The 25,023-nt window shown below is 46.6% G+C and overlaps 1 protein-coding gene across 1 annotated transcript in view; it reads right to left on the bottom strand.

Moving 5' to 3' along the window:
- Positions 1 to 25,023, bottom strand: part of TLL2 (tolloid like 2) — a 122,753-nt gene that overhangs the window by 86,199 nt on the left and 11,531 nt on the right. The window contains exon 2 of the mRNA XM_078434684.2: positions 10,946 to 11,056. Within this exon, the coding sequence (XP_078290810.1) occupies positions 10,946 to 11,056 (111 nt within the window). The remainder of the gene's footprint in view (positions 1 to 10,945; positions 11,057 to 25,023) is intronic.

The raw sequence follows: 25,023 nt of genomic DNA, 5'->3' as shown, positions 1-25,023 counted from the left end.
TGCCTACAATGCCACGTACTAAATCCTGTCTGTCCGGGCTTCTCCAGCTTATCTCCCAATTTTGACTCAGGCTCCCGGATTCGAGGTCCATGAGGGGCCCAGGATTACAGCTCCCTGGATGAATCCCTGAGGGTGCTCACCGCCCCTCACTCACCCAGCTCGGGCTCCAAGTGGACTCCCAGCCCAGTTTCCGCAAATTCTGAGAAATGCAGTCATAACAAAAATCAACCTAAAGGTGAATTTACTTTTCCTAACACTTCAAGTTCACAGTGAACTCTGGCTTCAACCCAAGGTATAAGTCAGCCTCTGAATGAGGCCCCAGGGAATGAGATGATAGAATCCTTATGTTGCATTCTTTTTTCCTTCCGAAAGAACAGATGTGCATTTTATCAGATGCCTCTTTATCATCTCAAATCATCTTCCTAAATTGAAGAGTTTATGGGCAGAATAGCTGCCAGGCCTTGTCCAGTTCCCGCCCCACTGTCCTTCTCCCCTACTGGCTGCCAGCTGCGGTCTGCGGGCTGAGCCTGCCCCAACGCCGTGGCCAGCCCGGTCCTAGGTTGGGGAGATATAGGGAGTATAGACTCAACACTGGAGGGTCTCCACAGCACTTCACCTTTGACCCAGTTTGGATCTGTGTGCTCCTGCCTAATTTCTGACCCGTGTCTTCATGCCAAGTCTCCAGCTTATAGGCCCTCCCTAACACCCACACCCCAGAAGGTTCAGGGGTCCTTGCCTTGTTCTCTTGAGCTCACAGCATAAAACTGGAACTCCCCATGCGTTCTACTAAAGGTCCCTCCAATGCTATTTGCCTTGGTCTCTGCCCTGGCCCACACAGTGGCCCTGCTCTGCCCCCTGGCAGGCCCTGTGCTCCAGGTTGGACCCCCAACACCAACTCCTGCCTGGATGACAACTGTCACCTGGGGCCTTCCCTCTAGGTGGGGGTTCTGCCTACTGGACCACACCTCCTCTGGGAGGTTGGTGGCCACCCCATACCAGCAGGGGCTTTTGATCCCAGGTACTGCCCTCCAGGCTGCCCCATTCCTCCCACACTCCAAAGCATGACCATAATCACATCCATCACTAAAACTCCATCTCTTGAATGGCAAGATAGAAAGTGGGTACTGCTGTATCCTTGGTGCTGAGCACGGAAGAGGACCCGATTAACATCTGTTATCTGAAGGAAGGAAAGAGGGAGGGACAGTTGGTGTCAAAGGGTCAGCAGAGCTGTGAAGCGGACACATGCCAGAACAGGAGTTCAGCAAGTAAAGATCAAGGTCTCCACCACGGGAGCCAAGAAGAATTCTCATAGGAGGGCAGAGATGATTGGAGCAGTCAGCTGGGGTGGGGGCTGCAGGTCTGGGGGAAGAAAGGATGAAAGGAGCCCTGGAGGAGTGAGCAGGAATGCTGGCACTCCCTCTCTGGCATGGCAAAGACCTAAGGACTGCATTTTCCATCTGGGAATCTATGTGAAGGGCCCGGGAAAGATAACCTATTGACCACTTGGCTAAAGGATGCCTTTTTCAGACATTTCCTGCAAGGTGATCAGGGCTTGCTCAGCCTGAGGGTGCCACCCCCTAAGCATTTCTTTCATTGCTGGTCCCCACTCCCAGCTGGAGTCTGAGGCATCCTGCATTCAAGCAAACAGTCCTAACCCCAACTGGCCTCTTGGGGGGAGCAGAGGAGCAGGAAAGAACGGAGGCCACCGAGCACTCCTGAGGCTCATAGCCCCATCCACAGACCATAAGTGTTTGTCTGGCATCTTTCATGTGTCTAGCCTGATGCTGGAACGAAAAAGGATGAGCCAAGACCAAAGACAAGTCATGGCTGCGATAGGCTGGGGGACGTAGCAAGGCACACACTGAATGCGACCTGAGTCAACGGAGGGCATGATGAGGTGTAGCCCCCTAAGTGCATGGAACTCTTCCACATCTTTCTTCATCACCTCTCAAGGGAGGTGATGGGGAGACCAAGTCTCTCTAGCTCAAGGGGACAGTGTCGGCAGTGATGCTGATGCCAGCAGCTATTTCTAGAAGCAATGGAGCATAGAGGGCAAAAGTAGGGCCTTTGACATCAGAGTTAAGTCCTAATCTTGGCTCTGCCTGTAATTGGTTGTTTTCGTTACCTACCTCTGAACATTACCTTTTATATCTTTGGCGACAGTACCCACCACATAGAAGTGTTGTGCGAAGGTTAACTGAGATCACGTATTTAAAGTATGCGAGACGTACTCGGCCAACAGCAAATGCTAGCTAGTATTATTCTTTTTGTTGTTCTTAGAGAAGAATCAGCACCTAATCCACTTTCAGATCTCTCTCTGGCTAACTTCGTGATCCTGGAGTTTGACTCAGAACGACCAGGGAAGGCTAGGGAATTGGGTGGGTAGGGTCTAAAACCAAGGACCTGCTCAGATCACAGTGGTGCTGGCCCAGCTCCAGAGACCCCAGGGGGTGCTGCGGAGTACGCACAGCAACAAAAAAGAATTTAGGGCATTTGGCAGTGTGGAGTCTGAGACAAAGAGGTGGGCCAGAGAGAAGAGAAGACAGAGGAGCCAGCACAGGTGTGGCCATGGCGGCTATTATTTATCAGGTGCTTCCCAGGTGTCAGACCCTGGCATAAATGCTTTACCTATCCCACTTCTCAACGCCCCTGCAAGACAGGCATTAATATCCTGTTTTACATATAGGGAACGAGTCACCCTAAATTCCCCAGCTAATCAATATGGAGCCAGAGAGGCAAACCCAGGCCTGCCTGACTCCACCATCCAAGCCTCTCTGCACTGCAGTCCTGCCGGGGCCCGGGTGTCCACATGAAGAGAACCTTTCCAAGAGTGCGGAAGCACTCAGAAAAGGGAGACCATGGACAAGAGCTTCATAACTTGGGATCCATGGAGTAGTTAAATCTCTTGAAATTCCAAGCAAAATTGTGTGTGTGCGTGTGTGTCCTTTTTTCTCAGAGAAGTGCTCATAATATTCATCAGACTCTCAAAGAGGTCTATGGACCCCAAAAATGTCAAGTACAATATACTTAGAGAAAAGAGGTCACCAAGACCTTATTCTCTGGGCACTCCTTCCTTCAAAGCTCTGGAGGAGACGGTGGAGATGATGAGTAGATTGCTCTCTGACAGAAATATAAATCAAAACCACAGTGAGATACCACCTCGCACCTGTCAGAATGGCTAACATTAACAACTCAGGCAACAACAGATGTTGGTGAAGATGCGGAGAAAGAGGATCTCTTTTGCATTGTTGGTGGCAATGCAAGCTGGTGCAGGCACTCTGGAAAACAGTATGGAGGTTCCTCAAAAAATTAAAAATAGAACTACCCTACGACCCAGCAATTGCACTCCTAGGCATTTATCCAAGGGATACAGGTGTGCTGTTTCGAAGGGACACATGCAGCCCCATGTTTAAAGCAGCACTATCAACAATAGCCAAAGTATGGAAAGAGCCCAAATGTCCATTGATGGATGAATTGATAAAGAAGATGTGGTATACACATACAATGGAATATTACTCGGCAATCAAAAAGAATGAAATCTTGCCATTTGCATCTACGTGGACGGAACTGGAGGGTATTATGCTAAGTGAAATTAGTCAGAGAAAGACAAGTATCATATGACTTCACTCATATGAGGACTTTAAGAGACAAAACAGACGAACATAAAGGAAGGGAAACAAAAATAATATAAAAACAGGGAGGGGGGACAAAACATAAGAGACTCATAAATATGGAGAACAAACTGAGGGTTACTGGAGGGGTTGTGGGAGGGGGGATGGGCTAAATGGTTAAGGGGCACTAAGGAATCTACTCCTGAAATCATTGGTGCACTAGATGCTACCTAATTTGGATGTAAATTAAAAAAATAATAAAATAATAAAAAAAAGATTGCTCCCTGACAGCCTCTTGTCCCTCTTCAGCTTTCTAAATCAGTAGTGGCACCAGGAGCAGAGGCCACCAGATTTTGCTAAGACAGCATTTGGCACTGCATGATGCTGGGAGACAGACTTGAATCCAATTCACTGCCCCAGCAAGAGTTTAACCTGGCATTCATCCATTATTCAGAATATTGTCTCCTCTACAAGATGTCACAGGGAGCCACCTACTGCCCCACTTCTTATCTGGACACTCCCACCTCCAATAAAGAAAATCAATGAGATGGTGAAGCCATGTCTACAAGTTTAGGGAATGTCTCCACAGGAATGGAGGCTGAAAATCACAGCCTGTCGATGGGGCTGCTTAAAACAACCCCACCCACAAGCTCTCTCAAGAGCCTCGAAGCTAAAAATGTGTTGGGAGTAGAGACATGTTGGGTCTCCTTTGAGAGCTTCAAACCTTGGAAGGCAAGGAGAGAAAGAAACCCTATGAACCCAGAAACTATGAGCCCAGAAAGCCTCAGAGTACATGTGGGCATCTCATGGGTATGCATTAGCCTTGGATGCCTAATTGTGCCCCTCGATGCCCAATGGCCTTTGCACCCCCTCTTTTCTCTGGCCTGAAACACCAGAGTTTAAATCTACAGTATGGTAACATGTGCCACTAAGTCTAGGAGCTGAAGGGTCTGCCAGGTGGGTGGGCCCTCAGGGTTCAGAGAGGAGGCCCAGAGAGGGGAGGCAAGTTATCCAAACCCATGTTTCACTCCTGCTGTTTCATTCTTTTGAAGTCAGGGGCTCAAACTCCTGGGCTCATGCAGACACTCACACAGATGGCAGGGGTTTAGGAACCGAGGATTTAGAGGAAGGATGGTTTCTTAAATAGAGCTGGACATGGCCCAGTGGCTCAGAATAGACAAGGCGGGAACATCAGCTTCCATCAGAGCCAATAAGTCATCACAACCATTTCCCCTTTCCGAGTCCTCCTTACAAAGACCAAGAAATCAGATCCACTATCCGGATGGAGATAATGCAAGGCGATACTTCCTCTCCAGGTTCCCAGATATTTGCGAAGATGAGAATGCGCAACACTGGCTCCCTGGGAAGATACAAACAAATAAAAGTCCAAAACATCGACCACACTGCCCTCCACCTTGTGTGGTTAGCAGGAGAGGTGTCTCGGAACTCAGAAACGGGGCCATCAGGCTTGCACCATCACATGGAAGAAGATGCAGGAGGGCCGGAGAGTGTGTGTGTCCCGCTAAGTACTTCCTTCAGTACACAGCTAATCCGATTAGCAGCTTTAGGAAACTCTGCAATGTTAATTCAAGGGTCCCATTCATGGAACAGCTTGGCCCATGCCTGCTCAGAGCTCCCATTCTTCTTTCTGCAAATGAAATGCACACAGAAGGACTTTCTCTCCCTGCAGAATGCACTCTTGCCTCCTTGCCCCGCACACATCCAAGATGCTGCTGCCGCTTCCTCCGGCAGCTCCCGTGGCAGAGGCAGGGGCCTGTCTGAAAACGGCGAGAAAATAGAGCTCTTTCAATCCCAAGCACAACACGGGCTGATTTTAACAGCACCGTCAACCCAGGTGGCCTCCCAAACTGGCGGCCATGCCGAGTCGCGAAAGCACACCAGTTGGACGGCCCTGGAGGAGTCACTGGCTTTCTCGGGGCCTTCCTTTCTTTCTCTGCAGAATGGGGACGTGGGGTAGAGGGCATAGCTGGGACAGAAGGCTGAAAGGAGGGAAACCGGGGGCTTGTGCAGACAATGTCATTATGTTTGGCTGGAGGACAAGGAGAGGGAAGGGGGCTGGATACACAGGTGGTAGACAGAGTGTGGAGGGCCCAGACGAAGGTCAGACTAAGGAATGTTTCTGCTGGGTGACAGGGAGCCACGAAGGGTCTTCAGCACCGCAGTTGTGTTAATTTCCTGGGACTGCTATAACAAACTACCACAAAGTGTGTGGCTTAAGACAGCAGAAATCCATTCCCTCCCAGTCCCGGAGGCTAGAAGCCTGAAGTCAAGGTGTTGGCCGAGCCATGCTCCCTTTGCAGGCTCTAGGGAAGAATCCTGCCTCGCCTCTGGCTAACGGGTGACAGCTCTGTGGTGCTCCCTGGCCTGTAGATGCTTCACTCCGGTCTCTGCGGTCCTCTTCACACGGCCTCCTCTGCGTCTGTGTGCTCCCCTCCTCTTATAAAGACGCCAGTCACTGTATTTAGCTCTCATCCCAAGACCCTTAATTAATTACGTCTGCAAGTCCTCTGTTTCCAAATAAGGTCACATTCTGAGATTCCACGTAGACATGAGTTTGGGGGACCCTTGTTTGGTGGTTGCAAGGTCAGGGCCAGGAAGATCACCTGGAAGCAGGATGGGGAAGGAGGGACTAGAGGCAGGGAGACTGACTGCTTTAAGCAAACAACGAAGGGGCTCCCGGCTGGGGGTCCCAGGGCCCTCAGCAGCTCTATTCTGTGGCCAGTGCAGCACTCTCATTGGGCTCCTAAACCAACCCAGGCACAAGGTCTTTGCTCACCCTTTGGCCCATAGAGGCTCCGGCCTACCTTCCAAGTGATGGCAAAGGAATGATTGATTACACGCACCTGTGCTGCTCTCTGTTCCTTCTGACTGGCAACACGGCCGACAGGTGGGTGCAGGGGAGGACACCTGGAGGTACAGGGGAGGACTCCCGGGCCTGGGAGTTGGGAAGCCTGGTTCCGACCCCGGTTCTGCCACTCACTGAATTTAGGACACTGGGCACATCTAGAGAATGAGGCCAACTTGGTCACTTCTAGGGCAAAGATACGGTTTCATTCTGTAGCCAAGAGAACAGCTCCAAACTCACAGGATGAACCAGGGAAAGAAGGCTTCTGGGGTTACACTGCAAGGTTCCGAACCCTCCCTGCTCTGATCCCCTCCAGGGATTCAGCACCCCCTCCCCTCAAACCTCCTTCCCTCCCCTAAAACACAGGAACACTAACCAAAGCTTGGAAATGAAATAACCTAAATCTAAGAATACATCTTTTTGCACATTTGGAAGCAGGAAGACGGAGTGAAAGTGTGGTTCCTTTTTATTTAGTTAGTTTTTTAATCAAAGCAAATGTTGAAGGATCTATGCACAAAGTTGTTCACAGCCTCATTGTTTCTAATAGGAAAAAATTACCAGAAAAAAGAGGGAAACAATCTTCATGCCCATCTGTACAGGATTAGCTTGATGAATGGTGGCAGAGTTGCACATTAAATGTGATTAGACCACAATGTACCGCGTGAAAAGATGTCTATGAGGTGGTGTTAAATGAAATACACAGGCTGCACAAGACGGTGTTGAGAAAAACCCTTTCTAGGTTTTAAAAATACCTATATGCACATGGCCTGAGCCTGGCAAGGCTGGAAGTAATCCAGCAAACCGATAACAGCACGGATCCCTGGAGCTGAGAGAACAGGAGATTTTTACTTTCTATTTTCTATAATTTTGAGCTATTGGACTTTTTTTTTCCCAAACAACTGGCAGTATTGGTTTAATCAGCAAAAACAATAAAAAGTATTCCCATTCTGAAAATAAAACAACTATTCTAGATAGTTGCAAAGTACTATTGGCCCGCAGAGAAAAGAGATTAGGATAAAAATCACTTTCCCATAAAAACACACAGAAAAAAAAAAAAAAAATTCCAAGCTTGAGAAGGAGGAAACACTAGGTAGGTACATGTTTCAAAGGTCTCAAACCCAAGCTGCCAAAGTTCCCTCCGGTACATTGCAAAGTTTCCCCACTCTCCATTTTAGCCCTACACCCTCCAGGTCAGTGGGCTTTCTGTAAATACTATTACTACTAATAATGAAGAGGTAGCAGATTTGATATTTATTGAGCTCTTATTATTAGCCAGGCACTGTGCTAAGCACTTCATACATATTCTTTTTGTCCTTGCAGCATTACTATTCTTATTTTATAGATGAAGAAACTGAGACCCAGCTCAAAAATCCAAGCCCAGATGGTCTGACCCCAAAGCCCATGACTGTAGTCGGTGCTTTAACCACCTGTCTGGAAGCAAAGCCCTATTGGAGCTCTTGATCATCTAAGCCCCTAGGAGATGGTTCCAGGATCTGCTGATCTCCACAGCCCTCTTCCTTCTTCCTCTCTCACCCATGTTGACCAGTGCCTTCTAGGTACAAGGGACTGGGCCACCTTCGAGGGATCTGAAGGCAAATTTGATGTGGACTCTACTTCTCTGAGTTCACAGGGAAGAAGGAAAGAGAAGATCCAAGTTCTTAGACCAGGAGGCTGACCATGCTGGCCTTGGGGAGTGCTATGAGGGAGGTGAAGGCAGGGTTTCCAGGCTTCCCTGCACTGAGCATCGTAGGCAACCTTCCAGGCAGGCAACTCTCCAGGAGCTGGCCCACATGGTGGCTGGCCACTCCCGGACTCTCTCTGGGGTCTCCCACTCACATCTGCCAAGGCTGGGCCCCCACACTGTGCCATGGCAGGTCCCCCCAGGACCACAAAGGATCACCGATAGGGGTGACCCTGAGCATTTGTGTTCGTGGACAAGCATCAAGTAACTGCTGTGCTGGCCCAGAGTGTGTGAGAAGGGTCCCCAAGCCAAACAACTCCAGCTCCAGGGTCCTCCTGGATCTTGCATGGTCACCGCTCCTGCTTTCCAAGTCAGTATGTACCACACAGAGTGTGCATTGGTGCAAGCACTTTGGAAAACAGACGGTATCTACTAAAGCTTACGTACCACGAGACCCAGCAATCCCACTCGTGCTTGCCCTGTGGGTACCAGTGCTTGCGTCCATCCTAACATATGTCTAAGAATGTCAGCAGCAGCTTTACGGATCACAGCCCAAAACTGTGACCTGTCTAAATGTCTGTCAACAGAAGGATGACTTCACTAGCATTCAGTCACACAAGAGAATACCACACGCAGCAATGAGAGACAAACTGCTTCACGCAACAAGGTCAAAAAGCTGAGTGAAATAAGACAGACACAAACAACGCATGCTGTGTGACTCTATTTATGCAGGTACAATAAGTCCGTGTGACAGAGGCCAGGAGAGTGGGATGGGTAACTGACTGGGAGGGGGCATGAGAGAGCGTCCATGGTTCTGGAAATGTTCCATGCCTTGGTCTGGGTGGCGTTTATGTGGACATATGTAAAAGTTCACAATCCTGTGTATTTGAGACATGTGAATTTACTATTTTTAAGCAATATTGCAAAAAGAAGTTTAAAAAATTTTAACCACACAGAGATGACAATGAGGTCAACTTCTCTAGGCCTCCAGGTAAGAACTGGTTAGTTGCAGTGGTAGAATTATGGAGGTGCTTCCTTTTGCGAGAGCCCGATTAAGGTTGTGTAAATTGGTGTGAAAAATAATTTGGTTTGTAAAAGTCCATTTAAAATTCAGACAGATGGGGAGCCTGGGTCCCCTCCTCCCCCAGCCCCTGGCAGGAGCTTGGACTTGGCCAGTCCCAGTAGTTGCTCATATTTGAGCTATGGGAGTTGCCCCCTTACTCTGGGCACATTTCTACCCACCCCTCTGACAGGCATCCTCACCATCTACCCTGGCCACCCTTTCCAGGCGCATCTGTCTACCACAGCCTACCCCAAAGAGCCACCCTCCAGGGACTCACACCTTACTGCTGTTCCCAGAGTAGAGATAAGCCCTCTCATACTCCCCACATGGCTTCCCCACTGCCTGAAATGTCTCTTCTCAATTCTTGACTTCAGGAACTCATACTCATCCTTCAAGACATAATGCAAGAGTTCCCATTCCCACAATGCCTTTCCCGGCTCAGCTGGGTAGGCTTCTTCCCCTCACTCTTGTCTCTTCCCACTGCTCTTGGTTCGTCAGAGCACTTGCCGTGAGGAACTGCCCTTCATCTATTTATCTGACAGCCTCATTCCACTAGACTGGGAGCACCTCAGTGATCATATCTGCCATTGCCTGAGAACTTGCTATGTGCCAGGCACCAGGCTGGTGCATTACCCTGGACTCCATCCTCCCAACCCCCTGTGGAGTGAGTGCCGGTTTCATCCCCATTTTGCAGATAGGAAAACTGAGCCTTGGAGATGTTGGACAGCTTGTCCAAGTCTAAACCCTGTCTGCCTGGCATGAATGGTTTCCTTGAAGGCAGGAGTCACATCTTACTCCTCTTTTTCCAGCACTGCATTTGGCCATGGCAGGTGCCTCCCGAAAAGGGTACAAAGCTTCAGTTATACAAGATAAATAAGTTCTGAAGATCTGCCATACCACACTGGGTCCATAGTTTATAATACAGTTTGTACACTTAAAAATTTGTCAAGAGAGTAAACCCCTTGGTTCTTACCACAGTAAGTGTTAAAAAGTCTCAAGAGAAAGGAAAGAGGGTGGGAGGAGGGGCTGCAAGTAGCAGAGGTCGTTTGGCAACAGGCATGTGTGAGTCCTGGTCACCAAATAGCAAGCCATCGTGAGCCACACCGGCCCATCAGCCTCACAGCACAGCCTCCCCTTCTGCTGCTTTTCAGAATGGGGATTCCCCGGAGCTGAGGCATCTGAGCCCAGTGGGCAGGGCGACTGAGAACTCAAGACATAGTCCCCCTACTATTCACCCGAGGGTGGAGGCAAGGAGGGAGAAGAGTACTAACGTCAGAAGCCCCATTGTATTTCCTGGTTTGTCTGCAAAAGAAGAGCACAGCATCCCACGGGCAAACATCTCCCCCCAGTGCTAAGCATTAGGAGCATCATCAACAAACATGCCCTAAATGGAGCCCATGCAGTAATTCTCTCCAGTCTGGGAAGTGCTGGACCCTGAGGCTAAAGTCCTGAGAACCCACACTGAGCTCAAGTCTGAACCCTCTGAGCTGGAGTCTGAACCTTCAGATAAAGAGGCAAATGGATGTTCTCTTACAAGGATCAGCAGATCGGAGGCTCTGGCTCCATAGCCTGTAGGGCAGAAAGAGCGTCCCTCTGGTTTTCCACAAACAGGTGTGCATGGGACTGACAGGTCAGATACTGATGTCTCATGGTCCACATCTACACTTGCTGGAGTCCCTGACCCCTCTCCCCAGAGAAAGAGAAGTAGGGGACACAGTACTTACCTGTGCTATGTCCCCTTTCCTCTACTGACTGCTTGATCCAGTCTCTGGCTTTGTCAATATGAAATAACTTCAGGTCCTCTTCGTCCAAGGCAATGTCTCCCCAAAAGACAGCTGGGAAGAAAAAAAAACATAAATGGGTCCATTTAAGCTGGAGATCAAGAAAAAAATGGATTTATGAATGTTTCAGAGGACATTGGATGTTGAATGGAAAACTCTAGAAATGAAAGTCTATCCAATCAAATTTCTCCCTGAACCCAACACATAGGGCTGGCAGAGACAGAGGAATGACATGTAATAATTCTGTGTATTAAAGTCCTAGGACTAGGGTCAACCACCTTGAAGATCAAAGGCCTAGGTCTGTAAAGTATTTTTTTAATGTTTATTTCTTTATTTTGAGAGAGAGAGAGAGAGAGAGAGAGAGTGAACAGGGGAAGGGCAGAGAGAGAGAGAGAGAGAGAGAGAGAGAAAATCTCAAGCAGGCTCCGCGCTGTTAATGTGAGCCTGACATGGGGCTTGATCTCATGAACCATGAGATCATGACCTGAGCAGAAATCGAGAGTCAGACCCTTAACCAACTGAGCCACGCAGGCACCCTCTAGAAATGACAGTCCATCCAATCAGATCTTTCCGTGAACCTAACACATGGGGCTGGTAGAGACAGAGGAATAACATATAATAATTCTGTGTATCAAAGCCACAGGGCCAGGGCCAACCACCATGAAGATCAAAGGCCTAGGTCTATAAGGTATTTTGAAAGGACACCCTGTCTTACTCTAGCTGTGAGCAGCTCTGGGCAAAACTACCACATAGAGGCAGCTGTTTCTTTCTTTGCCAGAGTCTCCAGGATATTAAAAAAAAAAAGCATAATGTGGTAAATGATACTACTGTTCACAATATTTGCTGCCTTTCCCTGGGGAAGATTATCTGTCTCTGTCCCATTAATGTTAGGACTGGCCACTTCACCTGCTGTGACTAATTAAATGTGAGAGGAAGCTTTAAGAGTTAGTGCATGATTCACATGCCCTCTTTCCCTTTTACCAAAAGACAAGCAACATTCCAGAATGCGGTGACTCTATCACCCTGGGTTCTAGAGTAAATATGATGTGGAGCAGAGATATGGCTGATCAGGATGGATACGTGGCATGAATAAGGAGGATAAAAACTGCTATTTTTATAAGTCTCTGAGATTTGGGGCTATTTGTTACCAGAGCACAATATCTTCATCCTGACTAATACAGAAATTGCTATCAGAAGTAGTGTTCTACTGTAACAAAAATAAATTGTGTTTGGGCACAAGGCAGTGGATGTCAAGGAAACTGTTAATTAAGGCTGGAAGGAGGTGATGTATGTTACGCAGTGATAAGGTACCTGGTAAAAATATTGCCTGCATTAACTTGGAAGGCAGATGATAAACTGAATGAACTATGGCTTTGAGTGGAGAGATGGAGAGTCGGAATGTTAATAGCATGCTTTGGTTGCTATTAGCTGCATTTCATAAGAAAGAAAAGAGTTTTATAGAGAATTAGGCAATTTACAGTGGAATGAAAAGGAATAGGGAGAGTGCAGAAATTGAGGAAGACCCAACCTATTCTCATTACTAATCAATGAAAGGAAAACTGAGAAGGTCTTTGAGTAACAAAGGCTAATTCAAACTCAGCTTTGTGGTGTAGAGAAATGGGAACCCTCATCCATTGCTAGGTGGCATATAAGATAGTATACTACCTGTAGAAAAATCATTTGGCAATTTCCTAAAAACTTAAACATAATCTTATCAAAAGACCCAGAAATTCTACTCCTAGGGAAACTTCCCAAGAGAAATGAAAACATATGTCCACACAAAGACATAAATTCAAATGTTTATAGCAACCTTATTCATCAATGGCTCCAAACTTGAAAACAACATAAATGTCTATTGCCTGTGGAGCAGATCAGCAAAAAGTGATATACATATAAAATGGAAAACTATTCAGCAATTAAAAAGAACAAACTATTGACACATGCTACAACATGTATGAATTTCAAAAACATCTAGCTAAGTGAAAAAAGCTAGATGCAAAAGATGATTCCATTTATCCTGAATGTCTAGAAAAGGCTAATTTATAGAGTCAGAAAAGTGATCGCTAAGGTTGGGGTCAGGATGGGGACTTGACTTGACTATAAATGGGTAGGAGGGAACTTTTCCAGGTGGTGGAAATGTTCCATAATTTAATGGTGGTGATGGTTGCACAACTATGAACTTACTAAAATCATTGAATTGTACACTTACAATGGGTAATTGTACAGTATGTAAATATACCTCAAGAAATTTGTGTGAGACAAAAAAAGAACTCAACTCTATAGCGAGGGCCAGTCAAGATGGTGCCCAGTACATTCTTTCAGTGTGAGAAGCATGGTTCGGTACAGGAGACCAAAAGTGTGGTTCCCTCACAGAGGCCTCATAAGTGCAAGGTGCCAGCCATTACGCCGGACAGAGAGGCATGTCTAGGAAATGACTGTGGTGTGGCTATGGCATGTGGAGCTGAATGAAATAGGAAGACAACTCACATTTCAGAAAAGTATTGTGCGCAAAACGCCCACTAGTATGGCCTGCAAAAGACCTCAACTGTTTGAGATTTAAAATGACCCCTAGTGATCCTTGGGCCCCCAACCTTCTATGGGAAGGAAGAAGGCTGAAAAAGATGTCCTCTTCAGATAGTGCAATAAGAATAATGAAACAGAAAAGACAGGCCTCCCTGAGTGGGGCCATAGAAGGTCATGGAGGAGAATGACTGGAGAACTACTCTCAGGAGGTGGGATCAAGGCCCTCCCCTGGGGAGCACACATGGGGAAGACACCTCTTTTCCTGCCACTGCATCCTATTCCATTTCAGGAACCAGAGAAGAGCAAGGCACGAAGATGTCAGTTTCAAAAACAGCAATAGTTCAGGGAACAGCAAAGAGTGCTGTGATTGATTATTGATGTCTGCCATGGTGAGTGTGGGAGTAACAACCATCAGGGATATATTGGCCCTTCCTGCTTTCATCTTTAGGAAGATCTTTAGGAAGAGAATCATCTTTCATCTTTCATCTTTAGGAAGAGAATCAGGGTAATACTGTTGCAGAAAATAAACCAGAAGTTTGGGTAAAAGCAACTGCTCTTCCTAGAAATTTAAAAGAATAAGTTGAAAAGTGTTCCCAAATAAAATAAGATGCTGTAACAACACATAAGGTCAACAATACCACTGGATCAACAATGGATCAACAATACCACTATACAGCTGTGCAACAGAACTTTCTGCAATGGTGGAATAGTTCTATATCTGAGCTTTTCAATAACCACATGTGGTTACTGGGCACTTGAAATGTGGCTAATGTAATTGAGGAACGGAGTTTTACATTTTATTTTATTTTAATTAATTTAAATTTAAATTGCTACATGTGGCTAATGGCTATCTTACGAATATAAACAATATAAAATAAAATTTTATATAATGATATAAATAAAATAATAAATTATATTTAAAATAACAAAGAGCACCACATTTCTAGAAATAACCTTGATACAAAAGTGTGGTACTATGTCAAGAATGTAAAATTCTACTAAAAGCTATAAAAAGTGACTGACATGAAAAGAAAGACATGCTATGTTGATTTTTTTTCAAATTAATGTGTAGGTTTATTATGCTTCAATCAAAATCTCAATGTTTTTCTTATTATGATAAGGTGGTATTAAAGTTCATCTGCATAATTAGGTGATAACAGTCAAGAAAGAGCACTAAGGGAGGACGGGCCTCATCAGACATCAAAATATGTTTTAAAGCTACAACAACCCTGCAACATGGAATAGTCCAGAAGTGATCTCTAGTCTATATAAGAAAATTCATATATAAGGAAATCTCACAAATTTGTGGAAAGAGGGGGACTAAACTATGAATTATGTATAGACAAATGGGTTAGCTATTTGAGGACCTTACACTATACACCAAAATAGATTCCAAATAAATAAAAAAAATATTGGGGCGCCTGGGTGGCTCAGTCGGTTAAGCGTCCAACTTCAGCCCATAACATGATCCTGCAGTTTGTGAGTTCGAGGCCCGTGTCGGGCTCTGTGCTGACAGCTCAGAGCCTGGAGCCTGCTTCGGACTCTGTGTCTCCCTCTCTCTCTGTCCCTCTCCTGCTCATGCTCTGTCTCTCTCTCTCAAAAATAAACATTAAAAAATTTTTTTAATATGAAAATTTAAGAATTAAGTCAACACGTTGGCTGAACAATAGTTAGAAGCAAATGAGCTAAGTCTATGCATTCAAAACACACAGCTTTTGAATTCTTACCAAAAGGCAAAACATGGCCCATGGCCATCTCCTAAGAGAAACTCTCTGAGGATTCCTACCATCTGGGGAAAGTTTCCCTCACCAACTCTGGCTACTCTTAAGTGTAATCTGCAGACGAGCAGCAGCATTGTTGTCTTGGAGCTCGACAGAAATACGAGATCACAGAGTCCACACCAGACCTGCTGAATCAGAAGCTGCATGTGAACAAGATTCCCATGAACGTGTGCACACTAAAGTCTGAGAAGCACTGACCCAAGGCACCAGAGGTTGCTTCACTCAACCATGTCCCTGGGGGCACAGGCCCCCCTGCACCTCTCTTAGGCTTGTCCTGGCTATAATGAAGAGGTCAAGCAGGGTAATCTTTCACAGAAATGTTGAACTTGAATGGAGAAGCCAGAGGAAACATCTAAAATGCCCATCGGTGGAAATACCATCTGCTCCAGTCCTGGCTGAGCCCACTGGAACTCCAACCTGCAATTTAGGGAGTTGTCACAAGGTGGTGGTGTTTTGTTACGAAGCTCTGGCCAGTAACTATGTCAGGAATAGATCCTGAAATACAATAGGAAAAATGCTTTCCAGAAATCAAAAATAGAAATCTTTAAAGTAGTCAGATACAATTTTAAAGTTTTTATATAAGAAACTTGCAAATATAAAAGACTACTTTCGAAGAAATACTTTCTAATGATCAGTGAGTGATGTGCTGATAATTAACAATTGGCTAAGGGGAGGGGAGAGCCCTGATTTGGCGCGTTTGCTGATTTCCCTGGTGTAAACACTCCCACCCTGGCTGATTTCAGAGTTACAGAACGTGGAATTGGGAAAAGGAGCATACAATGGGTTCTCACGAGCTTACAGGTGAGAGCCAGCTCCAGCACACTACTGTGATGAGTATCTGTAAAGTTATATTATGTTCCCCATCTGATCCCATGTGTATACCTGACCCTCAAGGCTGCAAAAGATGACCATGAGCCAGCCTTGCCTTGCAGGAAAAGGCTCCCATTGAGGAGTCTCACAGCATCCTGTCCTGCCTGCCTTTTCCCATCTACAACAGAAGCATTTAGCACTCTGTCTCAGGTACCAGGCCAAATGCATTCTACACATCAACCTCAAATAAAGGCCCAGAGAGGAGTTAGGATTCGGTCAAGGCCATGCAAGCAGGAAGAGGCTTCAGAGATGTTTTAAGTTAACTGAGGCCTCCCTGATTCCCAAGTCAGAACTCTCGCCAACAAAGCCAAGTCTTCCCAAAGTTTTACCTTTTTAAAAAATTTTTTTAATATTTTTATTTATTTTTGGGAGAGAGGGATAGAGCATGAGCAGGGGAGGGGCAGAGAGAGAGGGAGACAGAATCCAAAGCAAGCTCCAGTCTCGGAACAGTCTCTGTCAGCACAGAGTCCGACACGGGGCTTAAACCTTCAAACTGTGAGATCATGACCTGAGCCGAAGTCGGGGGCTCCACTGACTGAGCCACCCAGGTGCCACCCAAAGTTTTAAATTCTAATAAGAAATGTTGCATTAAACAGCTTCCCTTACTGCAGGACTTCTCAGAGGCTTTACAATCCTAACAAATATCACGAGTCTCCAAGAGAAAGAGAATGCAGCCTTTCCCAATGTGGTTTGCCCTGGCATCTCTTTTCACTGAATCCTGTCCTAAGGAACACCTTTTGGAGACTGTTGCACCACTCAGCATTCCTCCAGGAATTATAGACTCTGAGGGCTAGGAGGGGCCCTACTGGTCATTGGGTCCAACCCACCAACTGATGCCTGAATGGCCTCTTCTCACACACTTCCAGTGACACAGAACCCATGTCCTCCCAATGCATCCTCCTTTATCTTGGATCAGCCCTCTTTTTCTCCCAAATCTGATGTTTTAGTTCTTCTCCCAGGAGCAAGGCACTGAAGAGAAAGGGATTGATCATTCTTGAGCACCAGCCAGATGCCAAGCTCCTTTGCTCCTCTAACCCTGCCAATGGCAACTCCACGCAATACACAGCATCATTTTTCAGATGAGAAAAGCAGGCTCAGGAGGTAAGGCGATCTGCCCTGGGCCACCTCTCAAGTCCACTCTCAACTGCCATCCATCTTTGCCTCGCAATGATCCACGCTGCTCAGGGAGGGAGGCCTACAGAGGAGTGACTGATGTAGTCGTGGGGGTGCAATCAGGAGAAGCCTCACAGAGGGGGTGACACTGGAGGAGCAGAAGTCTGTCGAGTGGGCAACGAGAGGAAAGGGCATGTGACCGACGGAGCAGTGTAAGCAAAGGCACTGTGGTGAGAAGCAGCAAGGCGCTGTCAGGACAGGGGCAGAAGGGGCCCCATGTGGGGGGGCCCAGTTGACGCAGGGGACCCATGTGTGTGGACCGCCAAGGACAGCAAGAACAAGGTAGAACGTGAGACCACAGGAACCAAGGGAAGGCTCGGACTCCAGGAGCAGAGCTCGGGGCGGTTAGAACACCCATGGTGTGGGAGGCCACAAGGAGTCCCTCAGTTTGGTACAGCCCCTCACAGTCCCCTGCACCTGTTGTCCCCACCACTCAACCCAGCCCACAGCTCAGTGCCTGCAGAGCATTTGCATAAATGAACGAGTGAAGGCATGCTCCTCTTTGAAGTCACAGGGGACAGCAGGGCAAGAACCGGTCAGCCCCATGTTATGGGGGAAGTAAGACCTAGGGGAGTTAATGACCAGCCCACGTTTACAGCCTATGAGAAGTGGGTGGGGCTTGAAATCAGACCTTTTGGCTCTAAACTTGGAGCTCAGTTCACTGCCTGGCACAGGACCCAGTTTCTCAAATTGGGACTCCAGGTGGGGGCTGATCTCATGGTCAGCTCTGTTCCCAGAGGAGCTACTTGCAAGGGTGCTTGGAGGGGTCAGAGTGCAGGAGGGGACGGCCAGGGGGTCCCGAACACCCTTTCCTACCCCAGATTCTGAAAGTCTGGTTGGGGGATCCTGGGGGTGGTAAGTGGCCCTTGGTTTGGGGGTCGCAGAGCTGGGAAGCCCGTGAGCCAGGCAGAAGCCCAGCCAGTCAGAGGGAGACCCCTTTGACTCTGCTGTCACCCTCTGTCACCAACCACACTCTCCCCAGGACTCTGTTTCCTGGCACCCAGAGAGTAGGAGGACAGGCGGGGGGGGAGGGGCTGACATTGCTTGAGGATACCCCCAACTATTTCCCAGTCTATCCTGGCAATAGGCCCCACCCTGGGTCTCACTCCAAAACCCACGGAGACCTTGATCTTTCCCATGAGAATGACCTCCAACAGGTACTTACCTCCACTTCTCTTCCCTCCCCTCCCCCAACCAGGCTATGGCCTCACCTTCACATCTACACTTTCAACTTGGGCCTGTGCTGAGAGGTGGTTTATATTTCAATCAGCTTCCCTCGTATGGACCTCATCACAAATGTTCCACAGTAAAGCTGCATCTCAGGACACGACAGCCCAGATTAAAGCACTATGGAGCCACAGGCTTCAGCTGTATTGAGGAAGAGGGAGCGTGGATGCTGTGTGTGACATTGGACAGACAACTTTCCCCTCTGGTGGCATTTTCTTCACCCGTACAAGGAGACAGCTGAACCGGCTCAGTGCTTCCCAAGTCATGGTCCACAAACCACTTGGGTTCCAAATGTCTAAGGAGTGTCTTGCCGTGATGATCCCCAAGCTCCAACCCAGATCTGATGAAATCAGAAACTCCAGAGACAGAACCCAGGAATGTGCATTTTAAATTCATGCCCCGCCCCCACACAGGTGACTCATGCTCACTGAAGTCTGGAGACCAGTAGAGTCTGCGGCCTCTGAGGTCCTCCAGCTCTAATGTTTGATTTTCCTACAATTTCTGTTTGAGAAATAGAGGGTATCTACCCACCCAGGGCCTGCCCTTTGTCATCCCAATGACAAGCCACGAAGGAAGGATCTCGCTAGTGCTCCGTAAGGGTCGCCTAGAGAGAAGCCGAGATTTTCAGAGGAACTAAATACGACGCATTCTATAACCATCGGAATTCCTCCCGGGAAACAAGGCCAGAGGCGGAAGAACAGTTACAGGGAAATCCTACCCAGAGACACATTTAGTTCACTCCAAGTTTCCAGCAGAGGGATTGAACAGGTTTAAAGCAGTTTTCTGTGAATCTTTGTCAAGGGAGTGTATGTACAAACAAACAGGGAGGGGTATTTTTTTTTTTTTTTTTAGTAAAAAGTTAATCGGCTTAAAGTGTGCAACTAAATAAGCAAAGCTTACATTAAAGTGACCCACAGAGAAAGGACCCCATGGAAAGAAAGTTCTAGGAAATACAATATGGCCTCTATGTTCTTTTGTAGTTTCACACTATAAATATTCATGGGGCGGTGTTAATGGGGTCCACAGCTCTATGCAACCACAATAGTTTTTTTGTTTATTCTCAGGACCATGAACTTTGAAACCATGAACCTAAATTTCAGGACTCTGCATTCAGGCGCGTTTGCAGAGCACGAGGGGAGAGGTTCGGGCTCTTGGAGGACAGAGGAGAGGAAGCGGGGCGAGATGAGAATCACGCCTCCTGGATCTTTTGGTTGAGATTAAAGAGTAAGGTCTGTTTAGTATGGGAGGCCTCCTGTCTCAGGGTCTCCAGCTGCTCCAGCCTGGGGAAATGGCCCTCGCAAGGGACAGATAGCTTAGTTACTCAACATATGGCAGAAAGGAGTGGGGAGCTGGAAATATTTTAATTGGATCAGATTTGTGGCAAGTTTCACATTCTTTATAAACTAGTCTGAATCATGGAATTCCTAAGCTGGAGAGAGTTTAAAAGTCATCTAAGCAATGTCCTTCTTTTCCTGGTGAGGAAACTGAGGTCCAGGAAGGTTAAATGATGTGCTCGAAATAGGTGCTCTTTCCCTACACCAGGGATGTCAAATATGAGACAGGCACGTGTTCCCCTCTACCCACGGCGATATCCCTAATCACGGTCCTCCTGTCTATCAAACATGGACACTGCCTCCAAGTCCATCCCAACACAGTGCTGCAGAAGGCCAGCACAAATTCATAGAAATGGCACATGAGCTGGGGCCTATGTGCCATGACACCCTACACCATGCTGCCAACGTTCATAACCTATTATTCATTTGCTCTAGCTAAGGGTTTCCTACTCAAAGCCACTTACGGTCTGAACTCAGCAGTCTGAGAGTGCACACCAGAAACACAGCAAGGCCTTAGAATCCAGAGGACTCCACGTTAAAGATCAGTCAGGACCGAGGAGAGCACCACATACAGCCGGCTATGACAGAGCAACTGGGCTCTGAAAGCTGCTGATTCCAACTCAAGGGAGTTCTGCCTTGGTTGACACCATCCTATTTTACAGATGAGCCAAGGGAGTCCTCCTAGTGCCTGGGCTGGTGGCCGCCTGGCTCAAGGCAGATACGGCCTCCCGCCTCACCTCTTCATCTACATCACAATATGGCTGTATCAGTGCATATCAGAGCCACGCCACATCTTGGCTTTCCAAGCAGGACTCACTTGGCTTAAGAAATACCCATGCAGCTATTTCCCAGAAAGAAAGGATTACCCACTAGATTGGCAAGAGCAGGCAGGTAGGCCATACTTGCAAGGTTATCTAAGTCTTTATAGCTCAAAATAGGTCTCATCTTACGTACCATGCCCACTCAGTTGGTGATGTTTCTTTGAGCGCTGTGAGGTGACTTCTTGGACCCATGGAAAAGAGCTCCATGATCCATTAGCCATGTCTGCCTTTGGCATGGGGGAGGAGTGGCATCATAGTGCCACACATTGGCCATTTACATATGTATTTTTAAAGATACTAAAAGTATTCCCATCCTTGTGAAAGAATATCTGCAGCAAGTCCTGAGCTGTGATTAAAGTTATTCTTTCTGTACTTCCTCTCCACCCTCTCTGCCTTGCTCTGTGCCCGGGAAGGCTGATCCTATGGATTGCATCCGCCACGACCCCTGTTCTCTGGCTTCTTGTGGTACTCAAGCAGGAGGAAGCCTGGCAGATGAGATGGAAGGGGAGCGAGAGACACAGGCCTTTCTTCCCATCTTTCTCCCTCCTTTGGTGCTGTCTCTCATAGCAGGTACATCCCTCGGCCACTTCCCCTCCTGCTCGGTTCCAGCTCCAACAGCACTGCTCCTTCCCTGTCCGTTCAGCCACAGGGGTGGCTTACTCGCCTCTGGGTGCTTCATGCTTTTCTTTGTTCCTTAACCCTGCCTCTGTAAGTAGTCTCTTCATGAAGGTCTCTTCACTCGAAACATCTAGGGTAAGGTCTGTTTCCTGCTGGGACCCTGCCTCACATCACTGTGCTAAGAAAATCCTTCCGTTATGTTATTTCCATAGCTAAACAGGACGGTGGCATTCAGACTAGTAAGGTGATTGGCTACTTTGGCCTAAGAGAACACTTTTCACCGCTTAATTCCAGCAGAATATGACCCACTGCTGTCTCACACTTGCTATGTTCCCACAGCCTGAGCTCACAGGCCTCCACTCAGTATTGGAGAGAAGGGTGCAGTTTAGGTCCTTAAAGCCAGAGCTTCTCGGGCTATAATTTTGTATCTTATGTGCCTGATTCCAGGACCAGGCATATCTCATAAGCCCTAATATCTCCACTGTGGAATGATCTTGCATAGAGCCACAAGTTACCAGCACAATTATGCAGGACTCATTCTGAAGACAAAGGCCCCCTGGAGACCCCAAGTAGTGCAGAGATTGGAAAGAAAGATATGCTGGGCAGAGGGTAGAGAGACCTGGCACCCACCTCCAGGCCACAGCTGCCGGTAGCTGTCCGTGTGAACTTGGACAAGTTACTGCCCCTCCCAGGCCCTCAGGGTTCTCACAGGAAACATGAAAAATTTAGAATAAATAATCCCAATGGTTCCTTCCCGTTCTAACATTCTACCAGATTTTACTCTAAGAACTTACCTTGTGTATCTGGCTAATGTTCAATAATGAAAATGAACTTATCATCATTTTGACTAAATTTTCTTCATAAAGGTCTAGCAAGTTTAGTCTATCATAGCAGAAATTGCTTATTGTCCACCAATACCTTTTCTCACTTCTTCCATAATAATGGAACCTCTGATTTTCAGTTCCAGGCCTTCCAGAAGAAATATCCCCCAGACTCCATATAGCTATCTGTGGCCCCGTGACCAATAAGATAAAGCCGAAGTGGCAAATGGCATCTCCTGGGAAACTTTTTCTCCCACATCCTTTGTGCCTTTTTCTTTTCCGTGTCTTCCATGTCTAGACTGTGTATGTGATGGTTTGCGCTCTGGCTACCATCTTGGGCCAGGAGGACAGGGCCTCAACCTCGGGAGAATGGACGGGCAAGTTGTAAAAAGACTGCATCCTGGAGCATTTTCTGGAGCAGAGGCCATATTGGCCCTGCACTGCGGAACCTCCAGACTTTGATGCGACGAAGAAACTTCTAGCTTGTTTAACCAATGTTCCAGCTACCAATATCTTGTTTCTCAGCTGTAAATCTACCCTTTCTTCTCATGCTTTGTGATACTGGAGTTGCACCCTGGAAACATTCCTCCTTTGCCAGCTGGCACGACAATCGGCTTTATCAGTAGAGGGCACTAGAGGGACAGAGCAAGAGGAAGGGATTTTTCTTCCTAGGCCAGTGGTCTCATCTTTCTTGTTCCTATGGAGTGGTTGCCAGCGGTGTTCAGGAGACTCACTCATGCCCACCCTTCAGAGTTTTGCCCGAACTCCAATGGGCGATTCCTCACTCATCAGTCTTTTCTTTTTATTTATTTATTTATTTTTTAAATGTTCATTTATTTTTGAGACAGAGAGAGACAGAGCATGAACGGGGGAGGGTCAGAGAGAGAAGGAGACACAGAATCCGAAGCAGTCTCCAGGCTCTGAGCCGTCAGCACAGAGCCCGATGCGGGGCTCGAACTCACAGACCGCGAGATCATGACCTGAGCCGAAGTCGGACGCTCAACCGACTGAGCCACCCAGGCGCCCCTCATCAGTCTTTTCTTGTGGCACCTCAGTGAATTTCTCCAACCTCCACTGGACCAGGGCCACGTTCTCTCCTATGAAATTACAAATTTTGTCTGGGTGGGTGGGTGGGGGTGCACTTTCTCTGAAGTTTACTCCTAGTAATTACTCCCCACGTCTGCTGGTTCTGTTTTCCTTAGAATTCTCCAGTAACCACTTCCCTTTTGCTAGTTCATAATCCTTTATATTAAATTTTTGAATTACTTCTCAAATTACTGGTATGATTTTAGTCTCCCAACTGGACCTTGATGGACACAGCCAATTAATGTTGGGTCTACTACTAGCAAGTTCAAAAGCTTAGATGGTACAGCCATGCAAACATCACCACGGACAAAGGGAATGATAAGGTACAGAATAAACTTTCTGCTTTTTACAAATCTTCTCCCCCCAAATTATTTGTGACAAACATGACAGAAAAAAGGTTGAAATTCCTAAAATTTAAGTTTCTACAAAATGTTAAAAAAATGACCATCCAATTAGCAAAATGAGCATGAATAAAAGAAAAAAAAAAAACTCAGAAGAGGAAAAAAAAACAGGAAATAAACACAGCATAAACAAGAAATGCACATAGCCAAAGAAATGCAAACGGCCAAAATCAATTGTTAAAGGTTCAAAATCATTTGAAAAGGAAATATAATTAACAATATAAACACAAATTGGAGAAATGCAAATCATTTTCTTATCAAACCAGCAAAGATTTTTAAAGATTTTAAAACTAGAATACAGAAAGTTAACCTTAGTGGAAGTTCAAAGGAATTAAAAAAAAACCTTAAAGGGCAATTTGAATTTTTTTTTTTAACGTTTATTTATTTTTGAGACAGAGAGAGACAGAGCATGAACGGGGGAGGGGCAGAGAGAGAGGGAGACACAGAATCAGAAGCAGGCTCCAGGCTCCGGGCCATCAGCCCAGAGCCCGACGCGGGGCTCGAACTCCCGGATCGTGAGATCGTGACCTGAGCCGAAGTCGGACGCCCAACCGACTGAGCCACCCAGGCTTAAAGGGCAATTTGAAAAGAAGAATCAGAAGCTCTAAAAGCATCTACAGTTTTGCCTCAGCAATTCTACATGTAGGGATTTTTTTTTTTTTTCTAAAGAAATCATGTTAGGAGCACCTGGGTGGCTCAGTCAGTTGAGCGCCCGACTTGTCTCAGGTCATGATCTCAGGGTTTGTGGGTTTGAGCCTCGCATCGGGCTCTGTGCTGACAGCTTGGAGCCTGGAGCCCGCTTCAGATTCTGTGTCTCCCTCTTTCTCTGTCCCTCCCCCGCTCACACTCTGCCTCTCAAAAATGAATAAACATTAAAAAACATTAAAAAAAAAAAGAAATCACGTTAAATGTACATAAAAATCTAGCAACAAGGATGACTCCAGCATCACTGTTTATAAAAACAGAAGAAAAGATTGGGGGAAATCTCTATGTCCAACAAAAGGGGATTGACGAAACAAATTATGATGCATCTATACAGTGATGTACAGAACAATTTAAATTGACATGTATTACAAAAGCACCTTTATTATCATGGAAAGAAGTTCATGGTGCTAAGTGAAAATGAAATACCAGCAGGTTCAAAGCAGTATGTACAGCATTTAAAGAAAAAACATTATAAACATGCATGAGAATTTCTTTGGAAGAATATACAATAAAAGGTTAACAATTACTTCCAGGCCATGGAATTACTGGAAATTTTTACTCTTGCTTGCTCTTTATATTTTCTAAATGTTCTCCAGTGGATGTGTATTAGCTGTGTAATTAAGAAAACTGTTTTACGTTAAAAAAAAAAAATCTCCATTTC

The sequence above is a fragment of the Panthera onca genome, chromosome D2 (genome assembly GCF_046562875.1).
Source record: "Panthera onca isolate mPanOnc1 chromosome D2, mPanOnc1 haplotype 2, whole genome shotgun sequence".
Classification (NCBI taxonomy): domain Eukaryota; kingdom Metazoa; phylum Chordata; class Mammalia; order Carnivora; family Felidae; genus Panthera; species Panthera onca.
The sequence above is the reverse complement of the archived record's forward strand: the minus strand, read 5'-3'. Positions and strand labels throughout refer to the sequence as shown.